Source organism: Strix uralensis, chromosome 22, assembly GCF_047716275.1.
Source record: "Strix uralensis isolate ZFMK-TIS-50842 chromosome 22, bStrUra1, whole genome shotgun sequence".
In the NCBI taxonomy this organism is placed as follows: domain Eukaryota; kingdom Metazoa; phylum Chordata; class Aves; order Strigiformes; family Strigidae; genus Strix; species Strix uralensis.
The window spans coordinates 5238503-5251840 of record NC_133993.1 but is presented as its reverse complement, the minus strand read 5'-3'; the positions used below and the strand labels follow the sequence as shown (position 1 = coordinate 5251840).

Below are 13338 nucleotides of genomic sequence, written 5' to 3'. Positions count from 1 at the left end.
TACGTGAGCACGATCAGGCACACACACCACTGAGAACCAGGACTCCCAACACGAGCTCTCAGCCTCTCTAGACGACTCTATACATGTCCTTCAGACCCCACAGTTAAGACATCGAATCAGTCATTGGCCACTGCCATAAACCTTAGTGAGCTCAAGTATTTGGCAGTGTTTCAGTCAGCTGTTTTCTCACTTTCAGAAAGAGACAAGCCACAGCAGAGACCAAGCTGTCATGACCTTTGCAGACACTGAGCCTCTCCGTGTCCCAGATCTGTGTGTGGAGGATAATGTAAAAGCCAGAGAACATCCATATTGTTGCAGCCACAAAGAATCCCTACATTACAAGTGAGAAAACTCTTAGAGCCTTAGATGCTCCCAGCTATGCTTACTGTTCTCCTGAAGGGAGATGTGGGGCTGGGGCACCGGCCCCTGCTCTGTAAAGAAAATGGTGCCTCAGTGGTGTATTCACACAGCAGCAGAGCGTGGTGTCCCTGGGACAAGCCAGACTCTCCTCAGACTTCAGACACTGAGGTTGGGGCACCAGAAATGATACTGACTGATCAAGAGGGCCACTCAGCCTTTTCAAAGCATGGCTTAAAATACCACTTATTAGAGTTAAGGGTAGAGAGAAAGAGAGGATAGTATAGATAACCTTACATCCCTTGAAATGCTGGGAACCCTGAGCTGCTCTCCATCAGCTGCTCTCCCAGAATGAGAGAATCACAGAACAGTTGAGGTTGGAAGGGACCTCTGGATGTCATCTGATCCAACCCCACTGCTCCAACCCCAGGACCACCTCGAGCCAGTTGCCCAGAACTGTGTTGAAGTGTTTTTGTCCCTCTCTCTAATCAGGAAGAGTCAGCAGCGTCCCTGGAATACCTATGCCAGTGCTCAGTCACTCCCACAGGACACTCTACTGATCCCATCCACAGAAAAAGTTACTCGATTTTGTCAGTCTAGCTTTACAGCATTTTCTTCAAAGGAAACAGCTCTATTCATCATTTTTACAGTCAAACACTATGACCCTGCCAGTTGTTTACTGGATGTGAACAACTATGAGCAGCTTTCACATGTTTGCTTCTTGGGGTGTAAATCAAGGAGTTCGTCAGGGGAGTAAGAGCGATGTAAAGAACAGCCACTGCTCTGTCTAGTGAGCCTTTTGAGGTCAGTTCCCATGGAGGTGAAGACACACAGGCCATAGAAACAGGCCACAGCACTGAAATGGGAAGCAAAGATTAAGACAGGCCAGTGCCTGGCTTGTGCATAACAGAGCCGCAGGATGGTTCTCGCTCTGCACCTGTAAGAAGTGAGGATGAAGAGGAAGCAGCTGAGGGTCACATCACCAATACGGAATGTGATCCCAGCCTTGTTGTCAGATGGGCCAGCACAAGCTGTGTCCAGGAAGGCTGGTGGAACACCAGAGAAGTGGTGGATGTGCCTGGGCCCACAGTAAACCAAGTGGGAGGTGAGTATTGTGTGCAGAGCAGGAGGCAGGGAACCGGCCAGCCATGTCCCTGCCACCTGCCGGGCACACACATCCTGATGTGTGATGGCCCCATGGCACAGTGGGGTGCAGGTAACCAAGCAGTGGCCATAGGCCATGAGAAGGTGGAGGAAACATTGGTCCCTGCCCAGGAGCTGGGAGGAGGACAGCTGGGCCATGCAGCTGTGGAATGAGAGGGGTATGTCCCCTGGTCTGAGGAAGCCCTCCAGCATCTTTGGAAGGAAGTCACTGGGTAAGAGAGACTGAAGCTTTTGGCCTTCAGTCGTTCCCAGATATGCTTCCTTAGACTTCATTCCCTCTCAGTGGAAGACATTGGGAGGGGTAGTTCCATCCTTCTCCTTGTACACTTTCGCCTAGTATATGCATTTTCATGGCAGGAAGTAGGACCTGAGACTCTAGTGGCTGCCAAGAGAAGGATGAGGTTTACATGTGAAAAAATCCTCATTCCCACAGAATGTCAGCCAATTCCTGAGCACAATTTGTCTGGGGGGAGCAAAGAAACGGTCAAGAGATCTATACCCTCCTGCACCCAGTACCCTCATCCTTGTTAATTTTCACATTCCCCTACAAGCTCAGCATGAGAGGAATTTGATCAACCTCAGAAATACAACATTGCAGTGTTTCAGTTTCTGTGGTGACTGCCCTCAGCTCCCCCATGCATAGCTCCAATTTCCAGACTCAATGCACTCAGCAACATGGGTGATTATTTCCTGTCCGTGCGTGCTGGCCACGGCCCCTAATTTGGGTGTTGGAAGGGAAGGAATGTGGAGTAGCAGCTATGGGCATCTCAAGGGCTGTTCCCTGCATTACTACTCCTGACATTCTGCAAAGTAAACCATCTCCTGGATCCCCAGACCATCCCCTGCCATCCCACTGCAGCTTGAACCATACCAAGAGGAACGCTCTTCCTCAAGAGGTCTTGGGGCTGCTGAGCCCTCAGGGTCTCCTGCCTTTCTGGGCATTTGTGGGCACAGACACAGCAAGGTAAGGCCTGATGGTCAGTGGCAGCAGAGCAGCCAGGGGTGTCTTCCTCAGCTCCAAGGAATGGTGCCCAAAAGAGGAGCCACTGCAGGGTGTCCCAGCCTCCCATTCACTGTGAATGGAGAAGGGTGTCCTTGTGCCCTCACCCCCTTCAACCGCAGAGCAACACCCTTCTCCTTTGGCAGCCTGGGGAGTGTCCAGAAAGGGAAAGACCACATGGAGGCCAGGCTTGAATGCAGCAGAACTTTAATGAGTCAAAAGAGGGAAACAAAGTCACACCAAGTAGAGGACAACAGTGCAGGGAACCCTGGGGGCAGCCAAGAGTCTATGGTTCTTGGCTGTAGAGAAGTTCCTGCATGATGTCCATCTGCCTGTCCCATAGAGGGAGAGGAGATAGATGGTCCCCACCAGGCTGGCCTTGGAGACATGTTGCTGCCAACAGGAACTGAATCAAAGCAAAGGGAGAGGAAGTCAAAGCCCTTCAGCTATCCTGAAAACAACATCAGAAAGAGCGATCCTGTGGCCTGCATGTCAAGGTGTCTCCCCTGGGATTTGCCAGCACCTTTAGCAGGGGGGGCACCTTCTGCCACAGTAGCGGCTGGTAATGCAGGAGAGGTCAAAGCCCCCAGAGTTGATGGGCACTCCGTCACAGCTGAGGATGCTGCCAACGGCAGCGGAGGTGGAGGATCCCACAACGGTGTTCTGTGGGAAGGAGCTGAGGATGGGTCCGGGCAGGGTCACCACCACGGGGGAGGGCTGGATGACGATGGTGGAGTTCTGGCACTGCCTGACACAGGGCTCATTGCAGCTGTTGGCCAGTGGGGTGGGGCCACAGGGCCGGCATGGCAGGCACTGGTCATAGCAGGACATGTCTCTGAAGGTGGAGGTGCACCTGGGAGAGAGGTCAGGGAGGAAGCAGAGCACAAGGGTGGGTGAGGAGCTGCCTGGTTACCCTGTCACAAAGGAGCCAAGGCTGCCACTGAGTGGGGAAGTAGAGCCAAGAGCCACATGGTCTTCAATGCCCTATGAAGAGCAACATTGTCCATGGAGGGTCTCTCCTAATTCATAAACCAAAAGCCCCCTCAGCCACATGCCAGCTTCTCTCGCTAAGCACACTTGGTCTCTGCTTCCCTATGTCATGATAAGAAGATCCAAACCCCGGGAGAGGACAGAGCAATTTCAGCTGGGATGTCTCTCAAGTGCAGATCTCCCTTTGGAAGAGGAGGAGAAGGGGCTTCAGACTCACCTGGTTCCCAAGGAGGAGGAGCCAAGAGAAGTGCATGAGAGAGCAGGGACTTGGGCTGCCTTTTATACCTGCCCTTCACTGCCGCAGGACCAGAGGCACCTTTGCAGAGGTAACAATTTTCTGACAAGCTCATCTTGAATGCAAACCATCGCAGCTAATGATATGGGCTGTGCTTTCATTTCCTGCACTGCTCCTTTTCATTTCCAGGTTTGTGCCATGCCCATTCCCCAGTGAAGGCTTGTTCTGAGCACTGGGATGAAAGGCCCCAGGATTTCTAGGGCAGGAATGCAGCAGTGCTGGCAGAAGACTCAACTGAATTGTTGGATGTTTCCAGAGTAGGCAAGTGATGTCAGTCTGGATCACTCTGGTGGGGCTGTTTGAAGTGTCATTCCCAGGAAGAAGCTCCAGCCGTTCTCAGTTTGATGCTATGGGTTCCTATGTATGAGGATGTGCCACGTCTGGTCCATCTCTTTCCTTTCCTCCTTAGCTCACCCTGATGGTCATTTCCTTTTGTCCTAAAGGGCTGAAGGTCTGACCTTAGTAAGACCTGGAAGGATATCTCTGGAAAGAGACTCCAGGCAGTCCCCCAGGGAACCCTGTGTGACTCAAGTAGCCAAGAGAGCTCTTCAAAGCCCATGGTCAGAGGCTTCCGAGGCACAGAGTTAAGGATCAACCGTGCTGCATGTTCCAGCTGGACTTTGGAACTCTGTTTCCAGGGAACTACTGGCAGGGAGACAAACAAAGCAGAACAACAAGTATGTCCAGGCCAACACATGGATCAGCCCCATGGTCACATGGGATCAGCCCCTCTTGTCCCTGTTTCCAGCTCTCCTCCCATGCCTGCTCCAGGCCAAACTGCCTTGGTCCTTCCATTTCTGTGTCTCTGCTGTTTCCCCTAAACAACCCATGCACAACCCCTTGCACAGTCCCCAAATGCTTTTCCACTGCATCCCGTAAGGAGTCCAATCCCCCTGTAGGCAGAAACACCCCTGAGTTCCTAAGATGATCCTCTCTTCTCACTCTTCTCAGAGTTGTCATCTCCAGACAGAGTTGACTGTGATACCTGGAGAGATGAGGAGTAGATGTCTGTGAAGCAGAGGGTTGTGCTGGATGTTCTCCTGCGACAGAGAGGTCATGTCTCTGACTCTGGCTGGGATATTTACAGCATCTGCTGTTCCCAGGGCCATTTCCCTTGAAGGGCCTTGTCTGTGGTGTGGGGAGAAGGGAGAGAAAATCCCTGTGGGAACAGGGAGTTAGGCTCCTGCTTCCAGGTGCTTTTGGCTGTTCCTGGTTCTGCCTCCCTTCAGACACTACCGAGAGACAAGGAGGACTGCAAAGGTGCCTGTCTCCAACCCTGAAAGAAGTGGGTGCAGGCCCCTGTGTCTGACTGGGAAATGGATGACAGGAGAAGTTCATCACAGACACTCCTTCCTTTCCCCTTGGAAAGGGAAATTTGAGCTGTGACTCTGCAGGGAACTGGGACTGATTCTGTAGGCAGAGCAGGGACTGCAGGTGGGAATGGAGAATCATCACAGAGATGTCAGCTGTGAGGGGAATGGAGGGAGAAGTAAGACTCTGCACATCCCTGTCAGTGTTCACAAGTACCTCTCTAGGGGTTGTTTTGCACAGGTGAAAGACAGAGCTGCTAGGGTAGAGTCCAACACTAGAAATGGAAACTCCTCTCACAGACATGTTTGACAAAATGCTTTCAGCCTGTGTAGGAATGGCCAAAATTGTCAGGAGAAGGCTGGGTCAATGCAAGGAGTGTTGAAATTCCTTTCTGGCTTTACAGGTCATGCGCAGAAGGACTCTGTGCTCCAATCCCCTCCAGAAAGGACCATCCAGGCAGGACACAACACAACACAACACAACACAACACAACACAACACAACACAACACTGTGATAGACAGTAAACTGTTTGTTCATCAAATTCCATTAAACATACTGGGAGCTCGTGACATGTTATTCCATAAACTATGTAGGTCTAAGCTTAATCTTAACTATTACATTGTGTAACGACTAACTGACTGCAAGTGCTTATCTAAGTTGAAATGCTGAAGCAAGGACTCCTATTGTACAAAAGACTGAAAAGAGGGAGAAAGGGAAGGAGGACAAAGGGGAGAAAGACAAAGGGGAGAAGGAAAAAGGAGTAATGTCTATACTCTGTAAGACATAAACAAAAGCTTTGTGAGCCACTCTCAGGAAAGCAGGAAATACGAGGAGTTGGTGACGCGAGGAAGACCTGGATGGACGACCCCCTAGCTGCAAAGTGCGCAGACGCAGGGTACACCTCTCAGAGAGACCCGATACCGGAAGGCGGAGGATATAAAAAAGACGGACCCTCGGGAAGTGAGTGCGCGCCGTTGGTGGAGCAAGGACTTCTTGACCGCCCAGCGCTGTTTTGCTTATTGCCGCTTGCTAAATAAATAGTTGAAATTTAATCTGTCCTAACTTGCATCATTTTGGCAAGATAGTCTATAACAAACACAACACAACACAACACAACACAACACAACACAACACAACACAACGCAACTCTCTGCTTCAATTTATCCACCAGCTGTTCCAATCCCTACATCTACTGTTACCAGCAGCTCCCAAATGAGTCCCCTCCAATGCTGCTGGGGGTGAGTGAGTACAAAGCTCACGTGGATTCAGGGAGTGTCTGCAGAGGACTCCCAGGTGCTTCTGTGTGTGGGGGATGCTGAGCTCCAGGACAGCGCTCTCTGTCTCTGTGTGCCGATTCCACAACTGTGCCCTCAGTGTGCAGCACTGCGCAGGAAGGGGAGGGTGTGTGCTGGGGAGCGACTCCCTCCCCACCACTGCTTGGGTGTAGCTCTGAGCTCAGCCTGCCCAGGAACTGCACACTGGTGCTGGGGTGAGGCTGGGTCTCTGCCTGCCCAGCCTGAGCAGCAGGGAGGAAATCTGGGCATATTGCAATGAATCACAGAACTGGATGGGTTGGAAGGCACCTTCTGAGATCATGCAGCCCCTGTTCAAGCTGGGTCAGATAGAGCAGGTTGCCCAGGACCATGTTAAGTTCTTTTTTTAAACTGGTGTCCACTACCTCTGCTCCTGTCAGAGGGCACTGCTGAGAAAAGACTCTTCTTCATTCCCTCCCATCAGGTATTTACAGACACTGCCAAGATCCCCCTCAACCCTTCTCTTCCCCAGGCAGAACACTGCCAGCCTGCTCAGCTTGTTCTCATAGGAAATCTGCTCCAGTCCCTGCACCATTTTGCTGGGCTCATTCAGCTATCTTTCTTGTACTGGGGAGCCCAGGACTGGACCCAGCACTGCAGAGGTGGCCTCACCAGAGCTGAGTAGAGAGGAAAGATCAGGCCCCTTGTCCTGCTGGTGATGTTCTTCCTACTGCAGCCCAGGATGCTGTTGGCCTTCCTTGCCACGAGGGTCCATTGCCACTGCAGATTCAGGAACAATCCTGAGCTGCTGAAAGTGAGTGGGACACACCTGTGAGTATTCAGGAGAAGTATCCCAGCTGCTTGTCCCAATGTTACTCTTCCTCGGCATCCACCAATAACCACTGTTGGAGGAGGAGGCTCATGGCAAAACACATGTCTGCTCCTGTAGTTTAACCTCCTGTAAAAGAAAGCCAAAAGAGGGAAGATGTCCTCCTAGCTCTACATCTGGGGATCAGTGAAAGCCTCAACATGTGTCAAAGGCCCATCAACCAGGTACTGGACAAGATTTTCTGTTCAACCCCTTGAGCTGTCCCCCTGCTTTTCAGGTCTCTTTCAGCTCTAGGGACTCCCCAGAATTGCCATGGGGTTTCACCCCAAAGCCTTGACTCAAGAGACCCAATTGTTTCAGGGGACAGGAGCCTTTCAGCTTCTTGAGGAAGTTGCACACCTGAGGAACTTCACCCGAGGATCCTGTCAGGCCATTTGAAAGCTGAGAGCACCCAGTTTACTGAGGCTGTCTGAGCAAGTTCCCCTTCCCTTTCAAAGGGAAGAACAAGTCAAAGGGAAAGTGATAAACAAGGCACACAATGACAGCAGTCTCTCAGGAAGTGATGAGGGAGACAAGGAGGGAGACCAGAGCTCTTCAGCCTCTAACTGATGGGCCATCAGGGAACTGCAGGTGCAGCTTTGAAGTGTTTGAGGCTGAGCTTTGTAAGTGACAAGAAGTGACAAGAGGAGCCTGAGGATTTGGGATGTTTGAGGGGGTCCTGCAGGACCAGGCAACAGTTCTGAAGGAATTCTTAAGGGAAGGGTCAAAGGTGGTGGGGAAGAGGGGACTGGGGAGGCGCAAGGGGAGGCGATAGAGAGGAGGAAGGAAAAAAGGAGCCAGTGGCACAGAAGCAGGGTTCAGTCAGGGCACATGTCAAGATGATGCCTGTGCCTGATCACTACTGTCCCCCTTGTCTTGTGAAATGCTTTTCTAACCATCCTACTGAGTAACTTCACTCCCTTTCCCGTGTGTGAGTGCTGCAAGGTCTGTGTGCCAGTAACTGGTGTGAAAGAGAGAGCTGGGTGCCAGTAACTGGACAACCAACCAATGCCCATAGGGATTGTAGGCCTCGGGGCCAGTAGCTGAATCACCAGGCTGTGCGCTGTAAGATCTAAGTGCCAGCAACTGGAGAAGGGTCACTCGTCAAAGAGCCTATTCCCCTCTGCACCAGCAGCTGGAGGGACTGGAGTGTAAGCAAGGTCTGGGTGCCATCAACTGGAGAAGGAAGGACATGACAGAGGGGTCATACATCTTGCTGTCAGCAACTGCAGGGACCATACTGCACGTGTATGTGTGGGAGGTCTAAGAACCAGTGACTGGAGGGACCTCAGTGTGTTTCTCATTTTTCTTTGTGAAATGAACCCGATGGTCATGGGTGTGTATGTGGAATTGGCAGCATATTTCAGGGAGTGGGCAGAAAAGCTGTATCTGAAGTCTGAGAAAGAGGTGGGTAAGGGAGCCCAGGGCCCACTCATGGCTGCTAGACAGGCTGATATTACCAAGCCATGGTAATGTTTGGGGGATCCAAGAGTGTGGGGATGATGGTGAGAGGAGTGGGAGATTTCACAAATCTTTTTGCTAGTGAACATCAGGCTGGTCTAGCCAGAGAGAAGTAGGAGCCCCAGGTGCTGGGTGAGAGGGCCCAGGCTCCAGGCACGGCTATTAGATCGGCTGAGGGCCAGTGCTGGTATTTGGGGGATGAACAAATGTGAGTGTTGAGTGAAATCAGAGGGTGTGGGTGTGGTGGTTTGACCTTGGCATTTAACCAGGTACCCACTAAGTTGCTCTATCACCTCTAAGGGATTTCACCAGACTGTGGGTATCTCTAGGGTTGCTTTATTAACAATTCAGAGATGGGCCAGCACCTCAGTGAGTGGCAACAGCTCACAAAACGTGCCCCCTATATATATGATATAACATACAACAAAAAGAGTCTTTGGTGATTTTCCAGGAACTTTCAGCTCTCAATTCATCATCAATTTCAAAAGTCCATCGTATTCCACAGTTTCGACTGGTTCTTATCATTCTGTTCCAATTCCTCTTTGGATACCACTGCTCATTGATGACCATTGACTTTGGTCATCATGGTTACTTATCTTCTGAACAATCTTCATCATAATTCACTTTTAGATTTCTGAGAAAAGACTCAAAATGTTCTATTTAATATATACTTAATCTATGTCTAGCTTTTCATTACCTAGCCTTTCTAAGTTGCTTAAACTGTCAGTATTGTTCCTAGAGCACCTGTGCTCTATTAATTAAGCCTATAAACCAATATCTATTTATTAATTATTCCTGTTATTAATAATATCCTAAGAGAAAAGAGTTTTCTAAAGCTTGTTCCTTTTACAATCACTTCCGTCTCCTCCCCATTTTTTCTCAACAGGCCAAAAAGGGGGAAAGAAAATAAGATAGGAAAAAAACCGACCCTTGTGGGTAAAACAAAAGCAGTTTTAATGTAAGCAAAGCAAAGCAAAGGTCTGCATGTGGAAACAAAAAAAACCCAGATTTATTCTCTACTTCCCATTAACAGGTGATGTCGGGCCTTCTCAGGAAACAGGGCTCCGATACACGTAGTGATTGCCTCAGATGAGCAAGGGTCACACACACACACACACACACACACACACACACACACACACCCTCCTTCCTCCTTTTTCCCAGCTTTATACTCGAGCAGACGTCATATGATCTGGAATATCCCTTTGGTCAGTTCGGGTCAGCTGTCCTGGTTGTGTCCCCTCCCAAGATCTTGCCCACCCCGTCCCACTTGGTGGGGGTGGGGGTGGGGTGGGGGAATGTCGGAAAGAGCCTTGGTGCTGTGTAAACACTCTTCAGCAGCAGCCACAACACCAGTGTGTTATCAACACCCTTCCAGTTCCCAACATAAAAAACAGCACCATGAGGGCTGCTATAAGGGAAAACCAGTTCCGGCTCAGCCAGACCCAGTACAGTAGGCATGTGTGTTTTCACTGAGAACTGTATGTCACAGCCGTACAGGAGAGAGTGAAGCCACAGGCTACTTAGGTGACGAAGAGCCTGGGGCATGTCTCGTATGGAGATCCCAGCTAAGAGAGCTGGGACTGTTCAGCACAGAGAAGTCTCAGGGAAGATCTCATCAACATGTACAAATATCAGAAGTGAGTCTGTGAAGAACGCTCTTCTCCATGGTGCACTGTGACTGGACAAGAGGCATTGGGCACAAAGTGAAACACAGGAGGCTTTGTCTGAACACCAGGAAACAATGTTTGACTGTCAGGATGAGGAAGCACTGGCGGAGGATGCCCAGAGAGGTTGTGGAGTCTCCATCCTTGGTGGCATTCAAAAAACATCTTGAACATGGTCCTGACAACCAGCTCTAGGTGAACCTTCCTGAGCAGGGGATTGGAGCAGGTGACCTTCACATGTACCTTCCAAATTTAACAATTCTGTGATTCCATAATGTGAGACATGAGGAGAGGTTGAGAGAAATGACCCGCTTCAGCCTTCAAATGAGACGCTGAAGGGAGAGGTTTTTAATCTTCTAACACTTGACTGGAGGATGGAGAGAGGAGCCAAACTTGGAGGATGATTGGAGGAAGCCAGAGGGAGCAAAACTCTCCTTGAGCATAGTGATGGAAAGAAAGGCAATGGACACAGTCTGGGACAGGGGAAATTTATAGCGGAAATTAGGAATGTGTTTTGGTTTTACCCATGTGGTTGGAGCATGGGTGTAGATGGATCCCAGTAAGAATGGCACTGCAGCTCCATAAGGTGTTGATTAAAATACCATTAACTGAGATGAGACAAGAAGGAAAAGGGGGATGGCACAGGTAATGTTATGTCCCTTCAGATTCTGGCAAATCCCCATTATGGATCATGAAAAGGACCTTGAGTTGGGGTTTGTCACATGCTGCAAATCCTGCCCATTCTGAGATTCACTGACATTGTCGTCTCTGGAGTTGTCACAGGATTTTCTTAGACATAGGCAAGTCTGTTCGTCATTTCTACTGCTGAGCAAAATAACGTTCATATGAAAACACGGTGTTTCATTCACTCCTAAAGACAAGGACGTGTTTGTGGCATCATTGCCGAGTGCCAAGTGATATATAGAGCACAGCACAGCACGCGTCCATGCCTGCTCAAGTCAGCTGCCATGCGGATCCCTAACTCCTCCAGGAACAATCATCTTCTGGTTACTGTGGGCCACTACAGGCAGGCAGGGAGATACACTGGTTCCTGAGGTACTTTAGTTTGGATAGAGGAGAAAGCTGATACTGCCTGGAGGATTCAAAAGGGACAGTCAGGGTCTGCAGGGCTTGGAGTGTCATTCTTCAGGTGTCGGAGAGCTGCATCCTAGAGGTGTGCTGAAGGAGATGTGGGGCAGACACTATGATGGAGCCAGGTGCAGAAAACTGGACAAAGTATAAAGGATGTTGAAAGAGGAGTCACAAGCATCAAGAATGGAGAGATCCCAGTGATGTGGCCCTGGGGTCAGCAAGGATAGTTGCAGGTTGAGGATTATGACTCTTTTTCTCCTCTCAGTAAAAATGCAGAAATCCTCTTCTTCCTGTACAGGTCTTACAACTTCTGCAAACCCTAAGAAGGCAGATCCATCTCAGGAGCCCATTGGAGGGTAAGCTTCAGCTTGCTCTTCCACCTGGGAAAGACTGTGTTGAAATTAGGATCCTCCACTTCTCTAGAAATCTTCTTTTACAGCATGAAGATGTGCAGCACTTCCATGAGAATGTGCTTATTGTTGCCATTAACCAAGTAATGAGTGATAAGAGAAGAGGGAATGGCCTCAAGTTGCGCCAGGGAAGGTTTAGACTAGATATTAGGAAGTATTTCTTTACAGAATGGGTTGTTGGGCGTTGGAATGGGCTGCCCAGGGAGGTGGTGGAGTCCCCATCCCTGGAGGGGTTTAAGAGTAGGGTCGACATAGCGGTTAGGGATATGGTGTACTTGGGATCTGTCAGTGCTGGGTTAACGGTTGGACTAGATGATCTTGAAGGTCCTTTCCAACCTAGATGATTCTGTGATTCATTATCATTACCTGGATTGTTATTCACCTCATTGTGGAGGTTTTCTGGAGCAAAGCCTATATGACACAACCAAAATGAACAAAATGTTATCTTTGTTGTGACTGGTGGGTGGGATCACTCTGGAGTTGATCTGGAAAGGGGGTGGCAGTAGGGGTCTCCACCTGCCCACCCCCCATCCCTTTGCATGCCCTTTCAGCTCTGGGGTGCAGCGCTGCCCTATACCCCACCCCTCACAGTGCAGTGCTCCAGTGGGTGCCCCATGGGCTCCCTGTGTGTGTAGGAGGGTGACCCACTGATTCCTCATCCTGTTCCCTGTTGACCCATCACCCCTTTCCCTATGGAATTTGTTCTCTTTATTGCCTCTGGTTTTGTGGCATTCAGCTGCCTCACTGAAGGCAAGTTCCTCTCAGTCTGTAGTTTATACCACCAGAGCAGGACACAGGCAAAGCCCCTGGGCTGCTGCACAGCAGGGCTCATCTACAATTTCTGGGGACTTGGGGGAGAAGCTTTGTTGAGGAAAGAAAGGGGAGACGTGAGAGAAACAGAAGAGACTTCTCTTCCCAGAACAAATAGCAGTGTCCCCAGAGAGCTGAGGACCAGGGGAAGATGCAAAACCTCAGCAGGGAAGAAACCCCTGACCTCCCACATGGCCCAGCAGTGGCTGTGCAGAAGAGCAGGTGATTCTAGCTGGGGAGGTGAGGACTCCACTGTGAGCTCACCGGGAACAGCTTCTTCCCACAACTGGGACCCCCAGAGACCCCAGGGCCTCTCACTGTGGAGATGCTAAGAATGCCCTTGGCTGAGGGAGCCACAGGTGTTTCTTCCGGAAAAGGGAGAAACCCAGAAGGAGCATTTCAGTCAGAGGAAGAACAGATCATTTCTCTCCCCCACTTCTTCCTTTGCTCCCCCAACAGAGTCGTTTCCTGCAGCTCTGTTATCTCAGGGCTGGGAGGTTCTTTTCTGACTCTCTCTCACTCTGTAAATGGGCAGGTTGGTCTCGACATACACCTCAGATATCTCAAGCTCATGGCCTTCATGGGACAACTGCCATCAGCTCTCCCCTGGCAGCTCTCTTTCCCCATGCACCCAGGGATCTGCAGGTCAAGATCCTTCT

At 50.2% G+C, this 13338-nt stretch overlaps 1 protein-coding gene across 1 annotated transcript; it reads right to left on the bottom strand.

Annotated features, from left to right (window-relative positions):
• Positions 1-3046: 3046 nt before the first annotated feature.
• LOC141953391 (feather keratin Cos1-1/Cos1-3/Cos2-1) lies at positions 3047-3352 on the bottom strand. The gene has a single exon (XM_074891927.1). The coding sequence runs from the start codon at positions 3350-3352 to the stop codon at positions 3047-3049; it is 306 nt and encodes a 101-aa protein (XP_074748028.1).
• Positions 3353-13338: the final 9986 nt, after the last annotated feature.

Coding starts and splice junctions, on each gene's coding strand:
- LOC141953391 (XM_074891927.1), bottom strand. CDS start 3,352: ATGTCCTGCTATGACCAGTGCCTGCCATGCCGGCCCTGTGGCCCCACC.